Source organism: Poecilia reticulata, chromosome 14, assembly GCF_904066995.2.
Source record: "Poecilia reticulata chromosome 14, P_reticulata-male-v2, whole genome shotgun sequence".
Lineage (NCBI taxonomy): Eukaryota > Metazoa > Chordata > Actinopteri > Cyprinodontiformes > Poeciliidae > Poecilia > Poecilia reticulata.
In genome coordinates, this window is record NC_088843.1 from 977,105 (window position 1) to 1,001,412 (window position 24,308).

A 24,308-nucleotide genomic window follows, 5' to 3' on the forward strand; every position below is an offset into this window, starting at 1 on the left:
TTTTAAAATGCAAATAAAAGATAACTGAATAATTGTACACTTTTATTGTGACATACTCTGTTCAACCCCAGAGGAAAAAGAAATGTCTGAATAAGTTGCAAAAGTAAATGGATTAAACTTCAATAGTGCTTTTTCAGTCGGACAACTTGAGGTTCTTTACAGCCGTACTCACACAATAACAATATTACACAGATACGCAAATCAGAAAACGTGTGCACATAAAATTTTACAAAATACCTTAAAGGTGAGAGCACTATAGTGGCACAACCAAGAACTGGAAGTCCTCCAAAATGGCGAAAAAAGACGAGAAAAACTGGTCTGAGTTGCTACTGAGGCCGAGAGCAACTGCAGGAATGTCTGGCTACAATCTCCCATCTGCTTCAGAAACATTTCTGAAGAGGGAAATCATGCAATCCTGACTAAAACGGCACATCTGGAGTCTCCAAAAATATGTGGGAAGTGTCATGATCTGAGGATTTTTGGTTACAAAAGCAACACCACACCCACTGTGAAGCATTTTATATATATGATCTTTTTAAGGTGGATAAAACTTCATTTTCTAACTCAGCAACGTTAGACACTTATTAAATCAACTTCACATTCAGATTATCAGTACACATAAAAATGGTAAAAAGAAAATGATTTGTTGATATACAGTAAAATAAGCGAATAAATGTAAATAGTGTCAAGTTACAAAATGTACTTTTATAATGCTGTCATGTTCATAGGGTGGACACTTAAAAAGTACATACATATAGATTGCTGCAAATAGTAGCAGGTCCTTTTCTTAGAGTGTCCAAAATTTACTCAAGTTGGAACGTCACTGCTTCAACCTATTTTTACTCAAGTAAAAATAAAAAGTAGTCCAAGAAATTAGGCAAAATATATTTTCCCAAATAAGTTTCTTCAATAAAAAACTTTTAGCATTTTAACAAAAACTGCAGGTGTGTGTCTGATCTGGTGAATTATTGATTAAAACATGTTTGTTTTTCATTCAGTGGGTAAAAAATTCAGAAATTTAACTCAAGTAAAAGAAATACTTCATAATAAAGTACAGCATAGTAAAATAATATTCCTAAAAGTATGTTTTTTTTTGTTTGTTTAAAGCTACTGAAGGAGGCCTAGAGGTAACTGAGTAAATGTAACTAGTTCCTACCCAATTCACACAGAATGATAAAGCATCCGGTGTTCATATATTGGTAAAGGGGCCCAAAATTAAAACCTGCTCTGGGCTGCGAAAAAGCTTGTGCCGGCCCTGCATATAAAACATTTAAAATCATATATAGCATTCCGCAAAATGCAAACGATAACAAAAGTAAATGGGTAATTGGCCGGAACGCTGTGTGACCCGTTACCTCGGAGCCGTGATAAACAGGCCGCCCCCTCCCTCCGTCCAGCCGCCTGCAGGTCGCTTCCAGCCGCCTCAGACTCTCAGCCGCAGACGGTACCCGCCACGCTTCTCAGGCCTTTTCTGCACTACAGCGGAAGAAATTCACAGCTTGACTTCAGCTTAGTTATTCACGGTACGTAGCTCTACGTCGTGTGTCATTTGTTGTTAAATAGTGATTATAACTGCTGTGTGTGTGTTTTTTTAAAAGTATTATTATTTTAATAAAACGCCTCGGTCTGGTGGGTCAGAGGCCTCACCGGGGCTAGCACACTGGTTAGCAGACTGTTTGGGCACAATATGAATATTTATCTTATTTGTAAAGTCACAGTATAATTCTTGTCCTTTTTACGGTGTTGGATGGAAACTATAACCGAGATTTGTCCGCAGAGTTAATTCGTAAACATGCTAATTGTTCAGCATTTCCGTTGTTTCGCTTATGCACGTTAGCATGACCGGTCGGCTAATAAGTTAATGTAATTGACAACAACACCCCCACAGTTGACCTAAAATTACATTTACTGTTGTACAGTTTTATTATTACTAACTATAAATGACATATATACTCATGTTTTGTTGGTAGAAACGGAAAACGGCACGTTGTCAACGAGCCTTTTTAGTAGTTTCGGCTAACGTTAGCTTGTTTGCTAACCAACGCAAAGCATTAAACGCTGGCTCAATGTTTGGGGTTAGTTTTTATTATTATTCAGGTCGGAACATCAATAAGAAAAATAAATTCAAGTATGAAAAACGGTAACTGGGTTTAAGAGTTTAAACAAATGAATAAACGAGGCATTTTCAAATGATGCAGAAGATTTAGCGTGTAGTTACAGCAGCTTAACGTCAGTTTTTCTGGCTTAATTTACTGTAAAGCTTTTGCAGTTTTGGACTCAAAGTAGAATCAAAACGATTTTTCATATTTTCCTTTTAACTGTCATGAAACTTTCAGCAGTAGAAATAAAATATTTATCACTTGATATACTTTATTTTTTTATAACTAAGAACAGCAGAGAACATTATGGTATTTTATAAAAAAATTGATTCGAAAATACTTTATTAATCCCAAATGGAAATGAATTGTTATGAGCCATTCAAGATTCCTGAGCGTTATTGTAGATGGTGATGGCTGCGGACAGTCCTGTGTCCACTGCAGTTTCCGACTAATCAGATCAGGCTGAATTGTGTTAAATGATTGATGGTCACAGTGCCGCCTGCTTTGTCCTGGTGGGTTTGCTGAAGGAGAAGTATGATGCTGTGGGCCAGAGGAGGCTGTTTGGCTGTGAGCCTGTTTCTGGGGTGGGGGGAAGCATTCTCTTAGAATCATATTTGAAATCAAACATTTTTAAATACATGTGACATCACACTTCTGTGACCTTTGTAACTGACGGCCATGTTGGTAGGCAGTTGCTAAGGAGTTGCTATGACAACAATAAACAAGCCACAAGGTTAGAACTAGCTCTGGCTTCGTTCTTATCTAACTTATAAACAATTCAAGTACATTACAACTCGACCTGCCTCTGTAGTACTGCCAGAAATATCAGTGGTATTTACTGTAGTACCTGCTGCCAAACTAGCAACATTATCTGCTAGCTAAGGCGGACATGTAGCCTCCTCCGTGTTGTAAACACTCTTCCTGTTCGGTCGGCGGCAGCTTCTCGTCGTCTGACGCCTTTCGATCCTGTTTGTTTCTAGTCAGACGTCGTGTTCATGTATTTTCGTTTGGTTGGTCTGGAAGCCACAGTTCATCGACGCGTTGCGCTGTCTGCTGGCCAACATGGCGGCGATCACTCGTGGTCCAGACTCGTGGGAACTGTGTGTTGCTTTAATCATAGTTTTTCATGTCGGTGTGTTCACCTTGTTTTCAGCACTTCCATCCTGGACACTGTTTGTTTTGCTCAGGCTTGAAAAGCAAGAGGACGGGTATAAAAGTATAAAATCAGCAGATTGTTCTGGAAAACATTAACAGTTTTTGGTTGAAAAGGGAAATTCTGCTCCTCAGTAAACTAAAATCATAGCTAATCTTAACTAAAGCATGATTTTAGGTTTTTTCAAACCATAAGTATGATGTTGATCTTGGTCTCATTAGTAATAAATAATCATTAATGTGTATCCTGCCATAGGAAGTTCTCTTGTTTTTATTTGCTCCATCAGAATTGATGTTTTTGCAGCTCAAATGTTTTTTTAATTTTTTGTTTTAAAGTGACTTACTGGGAACTCGGATACTGGTTTAAAAATGTATCTGGATCTGATTAAGATGAAAAACATGACTGTGTGTCTGATGAGGCATTTAAATGTTATACATTTTGTTCTGTTTACATGACAAACCTGCTCGTTATTGTACCCAATACTGGCAATAGTTCAAACTGAGTATTTGGTTTAAAAATGTCCAGGAATAAAATAATCAATAAGTGTATTGGCCATTTAAAAGGAAACTGTAAATAAGTGAATTGGACTTGTTTCAGGAAATGCCCACGATAAAACTCCAGAGCTCTGATGGGGAAATCTTTGAGGTGGACGTTGAGATCGCCAAGCAGTCCGTCACCATCAAGACCATGTTGGAAGGTGAATCATCTAATTCTGGGTTTCTGAGACGATTTTGCTTTTAGACGAGAATAATCATGCAGATGGATGCTGGTTTCTGTGTTTCCAGATTTGGGAATGGATGATGAAGGAGACGATGACCCCGTCCCCCTCCCTAATGTGAACGCTGCCATTCTCAAGAAGGTAACACACACACACACACACACCTGTGTGTTTATATGTGACATCGCCGTTTTCCTGTTGGACATTTCGGTAACGATGTCTGTTTTGTTGGATTTCTGGGAATCATTCAGCCGACATGAACAGTGAAAAAACTAAATCTACCAGATATTACAACCTTTCAAACGGTTAAATAGTAAACGTGAATCTGTGCAGCAGGTTTTGCCGGGTAACGTTGTTTTCTCCATGATAAAACCCTTAAACTGTGACGACGGGACGAGACGCCAAAAGCTTTCTGCAGCTACAGCCGACCTCACCGAGTGGGAGAATCGGTTCATTAAATGGTTGAAGCAGCTGATTCAAAGCTGAGCTGCTGCATGCATCCGGTCAGGTTGCAGGTAAATAAATGTGCATGCTGTGTTTCCCTGCAGGTGATTCAGTGGTGCACCCATCACAAAGACGACCCCCCTCCCCCTGAGGACGACGAGAACAAGGAGAAGAGGACGGACGACATTCCTGTTTGGGACCAGGAGTTCCTCAAAGTGGACCAAGGCACCTTGTTTGAACTCATCCTGGTAAAATAACTTTAAAACCAAACGCCCGTCTGAACGGAAACCCCTGACCTCTGGTACGTCCAGTTTGTTCACTCTGTACGCAGCAGCTACTAGCAGCTGCTAGCAGCTACTAGCAGCTACTAGCGGCTACTAGCGGCTACTAGCAGCTACTAGCGGCTACTAGCGGCTACTAGCGGCTACTAGCGGCTACTAGCGGCTACTAGCAGCTACTAGCGGCTACTAGCAAACCTGGGATTATTTTTCTCTTCTCTAAATAATCTGGCACCAGTTAATTCAGGAGTTTCCTTCCACATGTCGCGTTTTGATCCCTTTTGGTCATAAATTATCAAACATTTTTGCTGCTTTGCTTTCAGTAAGGCTGAGATTATGAGCTGAAAAACTTAAAACGATACTACTGACTGAATTATCAAGATCAGTCGATATTGATAATTATTGATTAGTTTTTTTCTCTTGAATGCAGCCAAACCGGTGGTGTGACGTTTCCTGTTTTGTCCAAGCCAATAGCTGAGTTGAAACGATCTTAAAGTTTAAATGAGGACAGATGGTTGATGATGCGGGTAAACAGGCCGATCATGTGAGGGGAAACCCGAGCGCAGACCTGGTTCTGGTTCTGGTTCTGGTCCATCACTGCGGCTCCCAAACAGAAACATGAGCTGATGAACCTTCACCCTCCACCTGTGTTTATAGCCACAGACCCTAAGAGGGAGGCTTCATCGTTGACGGGATCTAATGAGGAATAAATGCCCGTAAATAAGTATTTTGATGCAGAACTGGCTGTATGACTGCCTGGAATAATGTCAGTTTTCACCCCAAATTCAGAACCATTATATAACACAATGGTGTGTTTATATAAAAGCATTAATTTCTACTGCTAAATATAAAATAAAAATGTAAAGGCCCAATAATGGCATTTAAAACTGTTATTTTGATACATAAGCTTAAACATAGATATGTTTTCAGTATAATCTTGAATAAACAAATAAAATTTAAGTCTGTGTCTGTTTTAAAAATATTTTTAAAGAGATGAACAGTTGTGGGATATGAAGCCCGCTGAATATACTGACGCATTGCGTAGTTATTGAGCAGAATATTATGACTACTTGACGTTCTGGAGCCGCTAGCCCCGAAGCTAATGCTAGCTGGCTAGTTAGCTTAGCTCGGTTGATTAACACCGCAGACACAGTGCTCCAGATTTTGATCATGGCAGCTTTAGTTTGAAAAGAATGTGACCTTATTAACGGTAAATTACCTTATTAACGGTAAATTACCTTATTAACGGTAAAAGGAGGCGCGCTTTAGAGAGGAATGAGTGATCCGGTCTGATCCGGCCTAAGCCCCGCCCACCTTCCAGAACCTTCTCCCGTATCTGCACGTTGTGACGCAACCCGAGCTGGTAAAGATGGCGGCACGGAACACGTTTCTTGATTTTATTTTTGAAATGACTGATTTAATCATTTTTATAAGTACTTAAAAATTATATTGGACGTGTCAATGCAAATGATGAACACCTTAAAGCACAACCTCTTTAAGCTTTTAATTTTTAAATTGCCAGATTTTATAGTACATCTGTGTTTAAAACTTTACTGCTTGCAGAAATGTTCCACTGGGCCTGAAACGGACGTTGGCCTCCCAGATCCTCCTTTGTTGTTGCCGTTTCGGTGTAGAACCATTTCATCCTCTCACCGCCTCGCCTTTTATTTCCCCCGTCTGTTTAGGCCGCTAACTATTTGGACATCAAAGGCCTCTTAGATGTCACCTGCAAGACGGTGGCCAACATGATCAAAGGCAAAACCCCAGAAGAGATCAGGAAGACTTTCAACATCAAAAATGATTTCACAGAGGAGGAGGAGGCCCAGGTACGCATTATACTTTTATTAAAACATGAGATGTAATAAAAATCATTTCATTCGCTCGAGGCAAAACGAGAGTTCACCTGCCGGCTGTTTTGTGTGCAGGTACGCAAAGAGAACCAGTGGTGTGAAGAGAAATAAAGCGGAGGATCCTGCCAACACTACCACACTGAAAGGATTGTCCCTGCTTACTGGTTGCACTGGCGTTGTTCATACTTGTTAATATTTTACTTTTAGGATATTGACAGCCACTTTGCTCTCTAGTTCCCTTCATTTCTGTACCCCAATAATAGCATGCCCATTTTAACTTGCCTGTGTGGTGTCATTAATTTAAAGATAAAATGCTTATTACTGTTTTCACACACTCATATTTGTGGATCTACATAAAATATAGTCCTGTTCTCATGGCTTTGTATCCTCGAAGAAGAAGAAAAAACGATGTCCCTCCTTCCAGATTATCCTCATTTTTAGTTGCTCTAGTTGTCTATTTTTTTGTTTTTACTGGAGATTATTCTTTTAGGTTCATTGAATTGAATAAAGTTACATTTTTGACAATGGACAAACCCAGGGTGAATGTGATTTTTGCTCCACATTGGCTTTGTTTAAACCTGGAAGGCGACTTGTTGGGAGAAATGAAGTTGGAAGCGACTCGATGTTTTTGCGTTTTCACCTTCATCACAGCGTTGACTCATACATTTGTGTATTTAATTGGACACTTTCAGCTTAGCTGTGATGCTGGTTTTTTTTTTTTTAGCTGGATAAGTCACTGAAGGAGTTAATAAAACCTTTCAAATTAAAGTGGCGTCGTCTCTGTTTGGAGTCACCAGTTTCAATAAATGTCCTTCAATCGTGCAGCTGCTTAGAGTCCATAAGTGAAGCTTTTATTAATTTTTCAATTGCATTACATAGTTCACTATTACTATTTCAATTTTTCTATTGAATTACTAAAATAAAACAACCTCTGGTAGATTACAGGAATATCAGTGGTCCAAATGTTCTGGGATAATCGGCTGATTAGGACATAATTTTATCCTGAACACAGATTTGATCCATTATGCTTCAGTGGGAGTTAGTTCATATTTAAACTACAGCTCCTACTGTCCATATTAGGTTTGTTTCTATTAAATGTAGTGATTTACTGTAAAGCCAGAGCTGTATGCAAACCCTCAGCTTTTCAGAAATCCATCCATCTTGGTTTAAAAATGAGAAATTTGAGTTTGAGATTAAATAAATGCAATATTTCCTATAACTATCCCATTGGAAAAAAATAAGCCTGCAGCCTTAAACATAAAAAAAAAAACACTTTTAATAACATCAAACAAAAACCATACATCAGAGGGTTCAAAGCATGAAAGTACAAAGACATCTTCCGGTTGTTTCTGCCTGGCCTGAACCACAACAGCGCCATCTGCTGGAGAAGAATGGCACAGAAGCTCAGCCTACACTTCCGGTGAAATGAAAACCTCCTTTCTCGAAATGTAACATTACAGCTGGAACATGCACCGACCGAACAAAGTAGTTTGAAGGCTTCTGCAGTAATACTGGACCACAAAAAGGGTAACGTTTTGCACAAAAAGACAAAAAAAACACATTGCTTTTAGAAAATAGTGGAAACTAATATTTTTTTCAAAAAGAATTTACCTTTTTATTCCATAAAAACATACAAAAGTTATTTATTATAATATAAAACTTTACAAGACAATGCAATATAATAGTACCCATCGGTCACAGATTAGTTTGCGGAGCTGCAGAGAAGAAAAAAAAAACAAATTTAAAGAAACATATGACCTTAAAAATGACAGATTCATACACAAAAAGGTAAAAAAAAAACACACAAAATGTAAAAATTTAACGGGTGAAGCTGGAGAAAAGAAGCCTAAAAGTGCTAAAAGAAGTGACTTGGGAGTCTGCTTTAAAGATGGGAATACTTTCCCCAGGAATCAGAGGTCCTGCTGGTCAGACGGGTCCAGAAGAGATGATGAAAAATTCATCTTAAAGTTACAAAGTGAGCACCAACTCTGAGGAGGAGGAACCGTCCCGAAACAAAACCGACCAACAACGGTTTGAGCCAAAACAACAAGATTATGAAAAAGTCTTTTCCACCTTTTGCCACATTATAATTGAATATATTTTAAGTGGAGTGTTTGTGACGGACCAATGAAAACAAACGGCTAAAATGCTGTTTGTTTTAGACACATTTGCTCTGATTCTCTTCAAAGTTGCCAAAATGAAGTTCAGTCCTGGAAGGAAACTAGTTGGAGTCTGAAAATAATTTATTATATCATAGTAATTTATCATATAATCAATAATCATTTGCGCCTGTCAGCAGGCCGGTCACAATAATCAATAAATCACATTAAAATTGATCATTTTTCTACCAAAAACTGGATGATAAGTCTGTGAACACTTCATAATTCATTTCTTTGTTTCTCTTGTTTGGTTTATTTATTTTAGATATTTAAAATTCCTCCAGTTCATTAGATTGGAAGTTTATTGATCTCTGAGAATCTGATTGCATTATTATTCTGCCGTTACTGTTTGTTTAGGTTGTAGATGGTCTCAAAACAAGAATATCATCATTTATTGCAATAAGTTCTGGGACAATCCATCGACCTGGAAGTGACCGCCGCCATCTTGGTAGGCAAGCGCACAGCTTCGAAGTCAACAAAATGGCCGTTTATAGACACTCCTGAACAAAATGTCTGCTGATGGGATCGAAACAGGCCAGACGATGTGGAGAACCTGCCTCTGATCTGCTGTACAGACGTCACTAATTAGTGAACAGGAAGTGGTCACACCATGGAGGAGCTTCATACAGTCGATGTTTAAACGGATTAATAAAGGACGTAAGAGCCCTGCAGGTGAATAACAAGGTTCTGGTGACTGGCAGAGTGAGTACGTGTCCGTCTTAGCCGATAAAAGCTACGCTAGCTAAGCTAGTGTAGCTAGTTCAGCAGTAAGTACTACAGCACTGATATTTATCTCCGTGTTACACAGGTGGGTGGAGGACTCAGGTAGTTGTAAAGCAATATTTTTATAAGTTAGATAGCAACAAGGTGAGAGCTAATTCTAAGCTTGTGGCTTGTTTGTTGTTGTCATAGCAACTGCCTACCAAGATGGCAGCCAGCTATGAAGTTCCAGGAAGCGTGACGTCATGAGAGCAGTGGATTCGTTAGTGACTGACAGGCCTCTGAAGCGTTAAGCACAAGGTGAACAGCTTGTTCTCACGTCGCGACGGTGGAAACGGAAACTTCTGGAAAATCACGACTGCAGGATGAAGGGAGGCGACCAGGAGGATCTTCGTTCCTTTGGGGAGCCGAGGAGGAGAGCAGTGAGGTGGGAGGGCCGCGGCGATCAGTGAGTCTCTGTTAGCACTTTGAGAGAAAGTCCCGCCACCTTGGCGGCGGACAGCGCCGAGGAGCAGAGCGTCTGCTTGCCCGACAGTTCCAGGGTCGCGGTCGGGACGAGGTGGCAGAGGTCCGCCCGCTTGCCGGCAGACTGCTCCGACGGGAAGCGGGGGTGCGAGCGCGTGTGTGAGGAGCGGCGGGGCGTGCAGGGGGAGGGCGGCGGCGGCGGGGAGCCGCGCGGGGACGGGGGCTGCTGCTGGTAGAGGCGCGCGGGACACGGGGACGGGGGCGAGTCTATAGCACTTAGATCTGAAGAAGATGGGCTGGGGCAGCCTCCTCCTTGAAGGTAGCGAATGCACTTCTTTTTCCTCCTAGGAACAGTCAGAGAGAGTTATCTGTGAATAAAGTGTGGAGACGTCAGCAGCGTTCAGTGGAGGCGCAGAATCACAGTGAGTCAATGAACACGAGACAAAATGAATTCCTGCTTTTAAAACTGGCAGGAGACGGACATCCATCAGCGAAACGGAAATAAATAAATCCATCATCACAGAAATGTGTAATAAACCATCACACTGCTAATTATTACGTTCTAGTGAAGTGAATCCTGTTTGCAGTCGATTAAAACTTTTCCTCATTAGTTTCAGACTCTTTGGTTTTAACCTCTGCATTCAAGAAAAAACTATTTTATTACGTAATGCAGTTTTAATGATGTTTTATCATATTATAATGCCCAGTTTTATTACTTTATGACATATTGTGGTGATGTCACATAATGTGGCATCAAATAAACCAATAAGTCACATGATGCATTTAATAAAGCTCAATAATGTTCATTTTCATGACTTGTTGTTCTTTTTAAGAATCATTTCATTTGTAGTTTCTGCTGTTTGGTTTATTCTTGGATTTTAAAATGTCTTTCAGTTAAATGTTCACTAGAATGTAAAGTTTATTGATTTTTCATGTTTTGTATCGATGCTGCCAAAAATATAAAATATTACCAAATATTATAGTTTAATTTCTTGTGTAAATTTCTTAGAAGACTTGAAATAAAGATTAAAAACTAACTTAAAAAGAACTTTTGAGTGAAATATATGAGCTTGTTTTAAGTCAATAATTCCTTAAATTGATGAAAAAGTTGTCAGATTATTTCACAACATTTTCCTGTCATATCAGTTAAACAATCAGCAAATGGATCTAAAACGTTTTCATCAATATTAAAGAGTTACTGACTTAAAACAAGCTCATATTTCACTCAAAAGTTTGTTTTAAGTTAGTTTTTCTTATTTCAAGTTCACCAAAATATTTTAACTAGAAACTAAAACAAAATACTTGGTAAGATTCTGTTTTTACAGTGTGCAACAATTTACTGAGTTGTTCCACTATTTATATGATTTGAATAAAAGGTTTATTTTTCAGTTTAGTGTTTAGTTGAGGAAATCGTCGGTCTGGTAAATCGGTGCACCGTCGCTCTGTTGCCTGAAGGTTTGGACGCGGCTGCTGTACGACGATCGGATCGTGTTTTCCTGCTGCGCTCTGAGGTGTTACGTTTAAAGCAGACCTCCATACCATCAAAGCAGCTAACAGGATCCCAAGATCATCACCAGAACATGAAATGAGTCACCAGGTTCAACCGCAAACTGAGGCGCTGCGCCACATTTAGACTCAGAGGAGGAACTCTGCAGTAGAAAGTGATTCTAAATGTCAGAGTTCACCATCAAAAGACCTCGTCACCACATCGCAGGGATGGAGAAAGTAGAAAGCAGACGGGCATGAGAAGATGCAGCGCTGCAGGGAGAGAGTGTGTGTGTGTGTGTGTGTGTGTGAAGCTGTGGTGATAAGGCTTAAAACCACATTCAGCCCCTTTGTTCTCTCAAACCGAAACACACACTCAGGTTTCCATGACGCAATAGCGGGGAAGACGGTGGAGCGCGCGTTTCATGTCAGATTCCCGGCTCCTGCAGACTAGCCGTGGACCGCGGTCGACCCCCTGCAGCTCCGGCCTTATGGGTGGGAGCTGCTGCCCTCTAGTGGCTCAAACCTCCAGAAACTAAAGGAGGTGAAACATCCGCAACAAATCATAAAACTGGTATTTATTAACAAGCAGAGGAGGCAGAACATCCGAAAACTGAACTCAAGTAAGACATTTTTACTAAAGTAAAAGTAAAAAGTCGACTCAAACACTGAGTAACTGATCAAATTATCAATTAAAATTTAGAGATGACATCATCAAACGGACTAAAATGTAAAGTTAAGTGGAAATTTTGGTATTTTAAAAATCAAAATGACAATAATTCATATGAGGAACAAAAAGAAAATGTTTCCAGGTTGAAAGAAAGACGATCTGATTATCGGTGATTATAACTGATAATGTGATTAATAAGGAAGCTTTTTCTACCTGCAGCACACGATCTCACCCTTTTGCATTAAATGCACAAACAATAAATGTCCAGTCAAAAAGAGGCTCATGGAAACTAGCAGAAACTTTTCTGTTTAGTTTTGGAAAAACTGTTTTTGTAGAAAAAGCAACAGAAATGATCAAAGTTACATTTATTTTTTTTACTGAAGAAAATGAAAATCTTTAGGTTGTGTTTTATTTCCTGAGTAATTTAAAGCTAAATTCTTGTAGTTTCGTGTCGGTGTGTTTGGGTTTGGACCAGCAGGTTAGTGACAGACGACATGCAGAGCCCAGAAAGTGGCCGATCCCCGAGAGACAGAGCTGATCATGAAGGAAGTCTCCTTTGCTGATTTTGGGCCTGGGAGAAATATTCACACCCCAAGAGATTTTGATGTTCCGTGACGCTGCAGCCGGTCCAATCGGCCGCCGGCGTCTTCTGCTCTGCAGTGAGACGAGTCGGACTGACAGACCGGGTCGCTCCAAACGTTTACAGGTAACAATATTCAGCAACTTTCTGCCTAAATCTAAAAACATTTAAGACAAAAAAAACTTGGTATCGGCCAAAATCTGAATCGGCCAAGATTGGAAATCGGTGATCAGCCAAAAAACTGCAGTCGGTGCATCGATAAGCTTCCCTGAGACGGGAAAACCGTTGGGAACAGTTTTTGTCCAAAACATTAATGAAAGTTTAAAACTTTTTAAAAGAAATATCCTTTTTCCACTTCAAAACAATCCGTAAAAAACAGGTTAAATGTTGTGATAAACATCAAAAACGATCACTGATGTTTAACAAGCCTCGTCTGCTGACTCACATTTTGGCCAATTATGATGTTTTTTGTCTGAAATTTTGCTAAATATAGCAAGAACGTCTCTGAGTTGGTAACGGCGGGCCGGTCCGTCAGGCTGACCTCTCATGCAGAGCAGACCAGGTCAGACGCCGACTTCAGACCTTTGCTGAGGTAGAAAAGATCGGCTTCACATGGAGGTACCGGCCGAAAATTAAGGAAATCAGCTCCAATAAATCCTCTGAAAAACAGGAGGATTGATACGGATGGGTAAATCTGGAGCTGAAACTGTAACGGCTCTGTCTCCTCAGAAAGGCTGAATCAGGCTGAAGACGGGGGCGTTTTACGCAGCATCGGCTGAGTGGAAGTGGAGGAATGTCGGTTACACACCTGCAGGGACCGCACCAGTCCGTTTGTTGGTTGAGGCCGAAGCGAGCCCGGCATTTCTTAGGAGAGCCCGGGTCTGAGCGCACAATGCACAGCATGCAGGAGGACAGGAGGAAAAGCAAAAAATAGATGTAATAAACGGAGAGGAGCGAAGGAAGAGAGGGAAGTTAGAGGGTCACAGGAAAGACAGAAAACAACGGGAGGAGAGATACACAAGAGAAAAAAGCCAAAACTGTTAGTAGCACAACGCGACAGTGACAAACAGCACAGATGCAGTTAATGCCGCTCAGATTAAACTCTGAGGAAAGCAGCCGTGCAAAAAACAAAACAGAAAAACCTTCATGTTCTGCAGAGAGCAGCAAACAGAAATGCATTTTCATCGGATTCATGTGGAACATTCACACTCCTGGATTCACACTTTTCTAATTCAGGCTGCATGGAAAGCAGAGTGGGTGGGCGGTTTGGCGTTAGAGACACTTCCTGCCTCGGCAGTGAGCTGCAGCACCAACGCAGCACAAAGTTTCTGCTCATTCCGAGGTCACACAGAGATGTTTACCTGTGTTGGAGTCCTGCTGCTTCTCCCGTTTTCTCCTTTTCTTCTTGCCCTGTAGGACAAACACAAACAAAAATGGCCCCAGATTTATCAAGTTAATTTAGTTTATTTTTAGACACACAACAATAACAACATACACTGCAAAAACACAAAGGGTTTCTGAGTAATGTGGGTCCAGTTTCTACATCTTAGGTCACTTGAAATCAGACAAAATTAACCTACAAATAACTTTTCAGCAAAATATGAGTTTGTTTTATGTCAATAATTCCTTAATGTTGATGAAAAGGTTCTGCTGGCAGATTATTTAATTTATAACAAGACATTTTTTATGTCTATAAAGTGAAGTGAAATAATCTAACAGGCTCTTATATGTTGCTGAAAAGTTATTCATAAGTTAGTTTTGCCTCATTTCAAATGTCCGAAGATATTTGCATTAGAACTACTTGGTAAAATTTTGTGTTTTTACAGTGTAGAGTCTGATTCCGCTGTGCATAACAAAATAAAATATTTTCAGTATATATAACCTTGCAAAAGTATTAATATCCAATGAACTATTTTAAATAGGTGCAGAGAATCTGCTCCCTTCAAAGTTCATAAAACGGTTTGAAATCTTTGTTTTTGCTGTTGAGATTTTAATCATTTGTTTTTAATCTGAAGTAACTCAACTTAAACTATAAAGATGTTGATTGTTTTGATCTGGGAAATCATAATTTTGAAGAAATGAAAACATAAAGGTCATCTAAAGTTTACAGAATCCCACACAAACATTAATTACCTAAAATAAAAAACTAAATCAACTGTTTGATTTAAACTTTCAGTTTAACTGCAAAAACACAAAATATTACCATGTAATTTTGGTCTAATTTCTAGTGCAGATATCTTAGTGCACTTGGCAACCCCCTGTTACCTAGCAACCCCAGCCAAGCCCCGCCCGTTACCTAGCAACCCCAGCCAAGCCCCGCCCGTTACCTAGCAACCCCAGCCAAGCCCTGCCCGTTACCTAGCAACCCCAGCCAAGCACCGCCCGTTACCTAACAACCCCAGCCAAGCCCTGCCCGTTACCTAGCAACCCCAGCCAAGCACCGCCCGTTACCTAGCAACCCCAGCCAAGCCCCACCCGTTACCTAGCAACCCCAGCCAAGCCCTGCCCGTTACCTAGCAACCCCAGCCAAGCCCCACCCGTTACCTAGCAACCCCAGCCAAGCCCCGCCCGTTACCTAGCAACCCCAGCCAAGCCCTGCCCGTTACCTAGCAACCCAGCCAAGCACCGCCCGTTACCTAACAACCCCAGCCAAGCCCTGCCCGTTACCTAGCAACCCCAGCCAAGCACCGCCCGTTACCTAGCAACCCCAGCCAAGCCCTGCCCGTTACCTAGCAACCCCAGCCAAGCCCCGCCCGTTACCTAGCAACCCCAGCCAAGCCCTGCCCGTTACCTAGCAACCCCAGCCAAGCCCCGCCCGTTACCTAGCAACCCCAGCCAAGCCCTGCCCGTTACCTAGCAACCCCAGCCAAGCCCCGCCCGTTACCTAGCAACCCCAGCCAAGCCCTGCCCGTTACCTAGCAACCCAGTTCTAGTTCCACTGGCAGATCATTTCAGTTATAAAAAGGGAAAAATGTCACGTTATTAGTTCAAAATCTGCCAATGAAACTAGAAGTTTTTCATCAACAGTAAGGAATTACCGACTTAAACTCATATATTTTGCCAAAAAGTTCCTTCTAAGCCAGTTTTATCCTTTTTGTTCAAAGATATCTGCACTAGAAATTAGACCAAAAATACTTGGTAAGATTTTGTGTTTGAATTGAAATAAAACTTAACTCGGGTTTCTGACAGAGACAACAGATTTAAAACACGACGAAAACAACCAAAGAAAACCCCCAAAATTTACATCCTGTCCAACCACAAACTTCTGTGTTTCTTGTGGGGTTTAATGTTAAAGATCAACACAAAGCAGAAGAAAAATAATTTCATAATAATCATTATTTGTTGTGAGCAAAAAACCTTAAGAAAATATATTTTTTAACTATGTATTTCATTGTGGCTAAATGAAATAATGTAAACTTTCCTGCTACAGAAAGCCTCCTCCACATCATGATGCTGCCGCCACCATTTCCCCTGATGGGCGTGATGAGTTCAGACCATCACCATGAACAGATGGACGACATCCACTGATGAGGTGGAAAATAAATCCATCGTTTTCCTTTCGCTTCCATTCTGTGTTGGTCTGTTACGTAAAATCCAAATATGGTTTTCAGTAGGACTATTAGTACATTTGCAAGGCTTTTTGTAGTTTATTAAAAAAATAAACTTTCTGAAGTGGTGCTCCATGTTGAAATGCAAACAAAAAACTCAAACATGAAAAGTTAAAAGCTACGACCAGAAACTAAAGCAAGAAAGAGAAACAAAAGCTTCTACTGCTTCAGTCACTAGAACCGAGATTCATGCACAACCTTCAGTTTCCACCAGTGTTAAAAGAGCAGACGACTCCTATAAAATCCTTTTTCATTTCAGATCACTCAGAAAAGACAAACTTGACATTTCTTTCGCTGTTTCTCGAGTGTTAGTGTGTGTTGAGGTAAACATGATGAACCGAGGCTGAGATGAAGGATGTGGGGAGAGGAATCTACCGCCTACGCTGCGCCGCCTCGCTCTGCGCCGCCTGTGTGGTTTACAACAAGTCATCCTGCAAAGCTCCTGCTGTGAGTCTGTGTGTGTGAGTCTGTGTGTGTGTGTGTCTGTGTGTGTGTGTTTAATGTCTGATGCTGCAGCATAACTCAATATGTTTGGAGAAACCCCCCGTCTGCGAGCAGAACAGGAAGAGAAGCTCCACACGCGTAGAGGGTTTCTCCTGCAAGTCACAGAACATGATAGAAACCTCCATACACACACACACACACACACACACACACACACACACACACACACACACACACACACACACACACACACACACACACACACACACACACAGACACACACACACACACACGCACACACACACGCACACGCACACACACACACACACACACACACACACACACACACACACACACACACACACACACGCACACACACACACACACACACACACACACACACACACACGCACACGCACGCAGACACACACAGAGGATTTTCACATTAAATGATTTGTTTTGGTGGGAAAAGGGATTTTCTTGTCAGCTGCGCCCCGCCTCGTTTCATTCAGACTTTCTCACAATGTTTTAACGGCGACACTTTAAGCTTCTTAGAAAATGAGATTTCAGTCCAGCTGCTGCTGGCCACGCCCCCAACTCAACGTTTACACTCGCACGTTAAAATGGCTGCCAACAGATACGCTGCTATCCAACTGTACATCTTTGAAAATAATTAGTGGAGCCTCCTGCACAACAAGTAGTTTCTGGATGGAGTCAACAACAAAACTCTTGTCTATTCCAGCAGCCATTGTACAGGACATACAGCAGGAAAACCAGCTGACCAAATGTGCTGGAGCTCAGCTTAGGTTGCTAGGTACCAGACCGAACTCTTCTGGGGTTGCTAGGTAACGGGCGAAACTCTTCTGGGGTTGCTAGGTAACGGGCGAAACTCTTCTGGGGTTGCTAGGTAACGGGCGAAACTCTTCTGGGGTTGCTACGTAACGGGTGAAACTCTTCTGGGATTGCTAGGTAACGGGCGAAACTCTTCTGGGGTTGCTAGGTAACGGGCGAAACTCTTCTGGGGTTGCTAGGTAACGGGTGAAACTCTTCTGGGGTTGCTAGGTAACGGGCGAAACTCTTCTGGGGTTGCTAGGTAACGGGCGAAACTCTTCTGGGGTTGCTAGGTAACGGGCGAAACTCTTCTGGGGTTGCTAGGTAACAGCGTTGTGCCTGCTGATGTGTAACATTATTCCGGAGGTTTCTGAAGCGGCTCGTTTTCTACACACTAAAACAAACATGTACTTATTGCTAACGGGTGTTTTTTGTTTTTTTAAGTGCTTCGTTGTTTTGTAGAAGCAGTAGAAACCAAACTGGAAGAATATAAACGTGCAAAAGTATTTTCTTCTTTTTTTGTCATGATAGTTTCCCTTTACGCTGATTTTTTCTCCAAACTCCTTCAGGCTGAATTTTCTTTGGATTAACGAGCATTTCCTGATTTATTTTATGTTTTCTGGTAGAACTACTTAGGGTGGAGGAATTGTTTTGGATTATTAAACTTTTATTTTATCGTGAAATGAGTTTGATCTGCAGAAACAAAGCAATAAAAATAAATGTTTCACGCAACAGAAACACAAACTGGATCATTTCTAACTGAATCTTTGGGATCAGAAACTATTTTCCAGATAAACTCAGTGAAAAGGAGAATATTTCCTTCCTCATTTCTTAACGTGACTTTTAGATGATGCTCATCTCCTATACAGAGATTTATTTTCAGGTGCAGAGAAACGATGCATTCAGGACTAAAAGTTACGATTACGTTAAAATATTGCAAGAAAGTCTGACATTTGGAAGGTGACGTGAAGAAACTGGCAGCAGAAATATGTCAAAATGTGTTTTTTTCTCAAACAAAGCAAAACAGAAGGACTGATAATAAAGTAATTAATAACCAAATGAAGCTGTTGTAGTGTTTGAAATGATAAATGAACGGATGCAGCGAGGCCAGCCATGCAGCCCTGCTCTCTGTTAGTTGGAAAAAGACGGCTGATTTATACCTCTGTGTGATGGAGAGTTTTAGTAGAGACAGAGATTTGAAATGCATCCACATCTTACCGACCGGAGGGCCTGTCCTCGTTTACATGCTTCAAACGTGAGCGATCTCTCAGGAGGGTGCATGCAAACTTTGCACAGAAATACCCACAGCCCCCTCCCGCTTTCATGCAGCTTCTCAAACACTTTATTTTTGTGTTCTTATTTTTTACCCCACACCACAGAGGTATAAATCCACCATTAGACGAGTCCCTACCCAATCAGCTTTACTCTTTTCCCCTGCGACCCCGCTAAGGCCCGCCTCCTGCAAGAGTTCAACAGCAAACTGAGAAGTCAGAGGCACACAGCAGCCCAGATTCAGCAAAACCCCAAAACATTGATCTGTCAAAGAAACCAGCATGCACCACACGCCGGCCATCTTTAAACTGTGGGTTTACAGGCAGAGGCGTCAATAAAATTCAGAGAATCAAATGGGATGTTGAGCTGAACATGGAGCGCTTCACCCTCTGTCTGTTTGCCCAGCGATTTGGGCTTCATCAGCAAAAACTTTAATTTTACAAACATCTGATGGGATTTACTTATTAAAGTGTAAAATAGAAAAAAAGATTCAATTTAAATAAAGTTGATAGGCAAGAGATAATTGAGAATCAAACTGAAAATAAAATTTGAAGAACAAATGTTTCGCTGTTTGCTTTTATTTCAGTTTGAAAAAAAAATAGTTTATATAAAATTTGAGAGAAATTTTACATTTTGCTCCAGTTTTTTTTTAATATTCTGATTATTGAAGCATAAAAATATGCAAACTTGAATAAGGAGACTCATTTGATGACAGTTTTATTTAAACCAAAACAAACTAAAAGTAAGAACCACAGTTTGAAACAAGATAAAAGTTCTTAAAAGGCCTAAAAATAGCAAAAATATCCATTTCCTACATCTTTTGAGTGAGACGGCAGTCATCTGCAGCTCAGAATAAAAACCAAAACGATCAATCAGCTGAAGAAATATTAAAAAAAATAGGTGTGATGAAGCAAACCACAGATAAAATACATAATGTAAATATAAACAAATATAAAAACAAGTCAATATGTTTCATAAATTCACGATTTTAGGTTTGACTCCAACATTTTCCAATAGTTAATCCTGTTAATCCAGATTAGGAAAACAGTCGACTGTCAGAACCTTTCACCTGCTGAACATTCGTCACATTTCAGAGCAGAGTGGTCAAATAAATATCCTAACAGCCTGCCATACAGGACAACTACCACTAAATTAAACTGATAAATATAAACTAATACATATTAGTGAATTAAAAGTACAGTAAAAACAAACGTATTTACAGTGATTTCTGAGTTTTAATTGTTGTTTACGCTTCTGTTGCTGTAACCACGGCAACGCGTTGACGTCTATTTCTCCGACCGCAAACCCAGACACAAAATTCATCATTTCTGCACAACAGAAAGGAGGGGCTGCAACACTTTCCTGTTTACGTTTCTCTCAATCAGCTCCTTGGTTTGAATACGTTCACTCTGAGCCAGAGAGGTAGAGTCAGATGGAAACAGGTTGGGGAGGGGGGAGGAGCAGAGCAAAGTAACTTACGTAGTTGTCTCTGGCAGACCAGGTCGGGTAGAGCTGCATGTGGAGCTGTCTCTCTTTCCGGGCCAACTCGTAGTACTTGGCCTGCTCCTCCCGGGTCAGAGCGTGCCACTGGGAACAAATTCAGGTCAGAATTATTCACTGATCCAAAACCGGATGACGACTGATCCGTTTGGCAACTTTCAACCCGTTTCTCCAGAGGAGAAAAACATTTGCATTGACTGTTAGAATATTAATGAAAACAAAAACAAAAACAAATGTAGCAGTGGGGCCTCCAGGGGGCGCTGTGGGGCCTCAGAAAGGTGGAGGGAAGATGAGAAAAAACATGCAAAGATAATTAAAAAACAATTGAATCACATTGGTTTTTTTATCTTAATGTTTTCATATTTATTTCTCATTTTCTGACTGGCGGCTTTGCTCCTCAGGCTAGCATAGCATAGCAACAAACGGAAAAGTTTCTGACAAGGAAATAACCAAAAGGGGCGACTCTGAAAAATAACATTTGATTCATAATAATATATAATATTACAGATTATATTATTATTAAAAGACAGGATTTTGTTTAAAATGTTTATTATTTGGTAATTGCCACAATATATTATCTAATAATTACATTTTCAGGCAACAAAACTCTTGACCAACTACAACCAGATGGTTCGATGCAGCATTTATGCTAAATGAATGCAACAACAAGGAAATGGTTGATAAAAACATTCTAAAAGTTGATTATATTTTGCAGCATTTCTGTGGGCTTGCAAAGGGGGTCAGAGGTTAAAAATGTTCCAGCAGATATAAATAAATGATGAGTTCATGTTTGTGTCACTCACCCTTCGTCCCAGGATCTGATTGATAGCGGCGCTCTCCTTTAACGTGCACTCGGCGATGACCTTTGCCCTCATTTCCTTCATGTAGAGCATGAAGGCGTTCAGCGGCTTCTTGATGACCGGTTTCTTGGGCTCCTTCTCCCGCTTGACCTCCACCTGCGGCTTCCTGAAGGAGAGAGAACATCCGCAAAAATAAACACGAACAGCGCTGAAAATGAAGATTTATATCAGAAACAGTCAAAACTTAAGAAACTTAATCACTAATGAGGGTCTGTTGTTTAGATTGTTTCTGTCTGTTAGTTATTTCTTGTAGAAATGTTTTCATTGTTAGCTTTTCTAGATGTACTGAGAGTTTTATGAACACGTAGCAGCGTAACGTCACCTGAACAAGATCCCGCCCCCGGCTTCCTGCTGGAAGGCAAAAAGCTGCTTGCTAACAATGGCTAGCATTGGGTTAGCTGTTATGTTGTCAACATAGCGCGCTAAATCTTAAATGTACGCCTGATGTATAAAACAAACAGAGCTTTGCTACTAATTGTCAACACTATGTCAACTAAATAACGTCAGGAGAAAGTTTAAATAAAAAACATAGCAAGGGAGAGAGAAGTAGGTCAGTTATGCTAGCTTGACTATGACAACTTTAATATGTAGATGTGCTGCAGGATTCCCTGTGTATCGGTTCAATTTAAAAATGTAAAGAGGCGACCTAAACACCAACTCTGACTGATCATCAGAAGAGCAGGTGTTTAAATTAGCTAATCTACCACAGCTCTGTTCTTTGTGTGGGAAATGTCTGAGTGTTTAATCCTGAAATATTAGTGGAGCTGTTGTCAGTCAGTTGCTATAGCAACCAGTCTTTGCGTTGCGTAGGTGATACGTAGAGCAAGAAAAAAAAGAAGAATATGAGTGGTTTTGAATTATTCTTCAATGGTTTTTCAGTGTTATTTTTCCCTTTGCTGTGGCGCTCTGCACTAAATTAATAATAGCTTCATCTCAGAGTTTCATTTAGGTAACGGCTCTGCAGCGGCAGGGCGGCTGTGGCGAGGAAAAGATGAGTCTATTATCAACTGCATATTTATGTTACATTGATTAATGTGCTGAACAAATAAATAAAATGTAATTGAATTAAATGAAACAGTTGTGATGAAGGAAGTCGGAGTGACTTACATGTACAAGCCTCTGTCGTACTGATCATGCTCCTGCTTGCCCGAAGACGGCACTATGGCCGGATGGGGGATCCCTGTCGGATGCACGCCCGACGGTCCGAGCATCAAAGAGTGAGGGAACCTGGGAGGGTTGAAAAAAAAAAACGCAGGAAAACAGTGAAAAGTGACGCAAACCTGAGCGGTTTGGAGCGATGCATCGACTTACAGGCAGAGAGAACGGAGAGCGCTGAAGCAAAGAGGCACTTCTGGCCAAGCATTGAAAGCAGAAAAAGCATCATCTAACGTCCAAGTTTAGGTTTCTATCATACAAAAACATTCATTTAAATCTGTTGTGTTGTTAAAAAGCAACTTTTAATAGCTTTTTTGGTCATTAAAAGTAATATTTTATGTCATAATAGTATGTTAAATCATGATATATAATACTGTAGTTTCAACATTTGTCACCACTAGAGGGCGCACTAGTATTGTTTTTCAAAAGAAAGCGGCTGAACGATGAAGACTTGTTTTACAGTTCAGCCTGTGAACATTAGACTGGATATATTTCTTTAACATTTGGTGCAAAAGAGAAGCAGCTGCTGTTGTCTTAAAACAACAAAGAAAGAGGAAACATCTAAACGGCGTTAAGCAGAACAATGAGCGTGTTGTTGGTTTTAGTCCTTATGGTGTTTGGAAACAGAGATATTTGACCAAGGGTATTATGAACAAAGCAGTTCATAATGCTGTTATATGAGCTTTAAAACCATTTATCTTTTGCATTTCTAATAACAAACACTAGTAAAAAATTAAAGCATCTTCATATTATGTTTGACTTCACAGATATCGGACCAGGTTTGTGCAAAATTTTAACCATAAAGCATGTTTAATGTGTATGTAGAGCAACAGACACAAATAAAAACACACTGCAAAAACACAAACCTTAAGTATTTTTGGTCTAATTTCCAGTGCAAATGTCTTATCACACTTGAAACAAGACAAAACTAACTTACAAGTAACTTTTCAGCAAGATACACTTGTTTTAAGTAAATAATTCCTAAATATTGATGAAAAGTTCTAGTTTGATTGGATTATTTCACTTATAGTTTTGCCTCAATATTGAGGAATGAAAACTCTAAAGCTACTTGTAAGTTAGTTTTGTTTTATTTCAAGTGTACCAAGATATTTTCACCAGAACTTGGACCAGAAAAAGTTGGTGATATTTTGTGTTTTTGCAGTGCACAGAGCTTAAAAGCAGCAAAACAGCGGGTTTCTTTCAACCTTTCATGAAGTTTGAGCAGCGATTAGCTTGGCTCGGCTCGGTTTGACGGGGCCCGACCCGTTTACAGCACACCGTCCTGATGAGATTCTGATGTTTGGATCCGTCCTGCTCGGATGTGTTTGGTCTAGTTTTTTGGCGATGTGCTGTAAACAGGAGCCTGCTGTTGCGCGGCCGGTTTGTCCTGGGCCGGTCCAGCCGGCAGGATGCGGTACCTGGAGTAGGACGATGCGCTGGGGAGACTGGAGGAGTAGGACTGCCTGAATCCACAAGGGGACAGGGCCGGGTAGACCGGCTGGCTCTGCCTGCCGCGGCACAGCACAAGGAGAGACGGCAGCAGGTTCTGCGTTTAGCTTCACAGGTCAAAGTTTAAACTGACTGGATTCTTTACCCAGAAGAAGCTTTTAGGAAACTCATGGAAACCCGCCACGGTATAATTTTTCTGCATTGTGCCCCTCGCTTAGCACATCAGTAATTTTTAGCTGATAAAGTTGCCGCTGTTCCGCCATTAAAAACCTCTGAATGAGCCGATATCAAATTGATAACTTAATTAGTTTATCGAGTGTTTATATTTCTAAACAGAACCGCATAAAAAACATTTTTCATTCAAAAAATGGACTGTGTTTGGATCACTTTTCTGTACCGTTCAGTGATACCGCCATCTTTGCTTCTGTACAACCGGCTCCGTTTATGACCAGCGGCGCCCTCTGCTGGATGGCGGCCAAACTACACCGCTAAAAGACGGTCTTGGCTGTTTGGGTGTCCAAACTTTTTGAATTAGGTGCAGGCTCAAAAATATAGTTTCTAAAACCAT

The 24,308-nt window shown here is 40.7% G+C and overlaps 2 protein-coding genes and 1 long non-coding RNA gene across 12 annotated transcripts in view; 2 read left to right on the forward strand and 1 right to left on the reverse strand.

Annotated features, from left to right (window-relative positions):
• The window catches only part of LOC145554811 (uncharacterized), a 337,275-nt gene that overhangs the window by 13,767 nt on the left and 299,200 nt on the right, over positions 1–24,308 (forward strand). The window lies entirely within an intron of this gene.
• skp1 (S-phase kinase-associated protein 1) lies at positions 1,341–6,819 on the forward strand. The gene is made up of 6 exons (XM_081615261.1): positions 1,341–1,523; positions 3,850–3,949; positions 4,038–4,111; positions 4,519–4,662; positions 6,378–6,518; positions 6,618–6,819. Exons 2-6 carry the CDS (start codon positions 3,853–3,855, stop codon positions 6,651–6,653), a joined length of 492 nt encoding a protein of 163 aa, XP_081471387.1. The 5' UTR covers positions 1,341–1,523; positions 3,850–3,852; the 3' UTR covers positions 6,654–6,819.
• tcf7 (transcription factor 7) overlaps positions 7,229–24,308 on the reverse strand; it is an 82,299-nt gene continuing 65,219 nt past the window's right edge. For 2 of the 10 annotated variants that reach the window (XM_081615256.1, XM_081615260.1), the window contains 8 exons: positions 23,710–23,799; positions 22,244–22,363; positions 21,080–21,242; positions 20,256–20,363; positions 18,916–18,963; positions 13,983–14,031; positions 13,430–13,502; positions 7,229–10,230 (listed from right to left, as the gene is read on the reverse strand). In XM_081615256.1, coding sequence (XP_081471382.1) covers positions 9,867–10,230; positions 13,430–13,502; positions 13,983–14,031; positions 18,916–18,963; positions 20,256–20,363; positions 21,080–21,242; positions 22,244–22,363; positions 23,710–23,799 — 1,015 coding nt within the window. In that variant the 3' untranslated portion in view covers positions 7,229–9,866. Of the gene's footprint in view, positions 10,255–13,429; positions 13,503–13,982; positions 14,032–18,915; positions 18,964–20,255; positions 20,364–21,079; positions 21,243–22,243; positions 22,364–23,709; positions 23,800–24,308 lie in introns of all 10 variants that reach the window. The other 8 variants (XM_017303043.2, XM_081615258.1, XM_081615257.1 and 5 more) reach the window with 8 other exon arrangements.

Excerpts from the sequence above, each read along its gene's own strand:
- skp1 (XM_081615261.1), top strand. The coding sequence starts at position 3,853 with ATGCCCACGATAAAACTCCAGAGCTCTGATGGGGAAATCTTTGAGGTG. Across the intron at positions 3,950-4,037 it reads CATCAAGACCATGTTGGAAG|ATTTGGGAATGGATGATGAA; the intron begins GTGAATCATCTA and ends CTGTGTTTCCAG. Across the intron at positions 4,663-6,377 it reads CCTTGTTTGAACTCATCCTG|GCCGCTAACTATTTGGACAT; the intron begins GTAAAATAACTT and ends CCGTCTGTTTAG.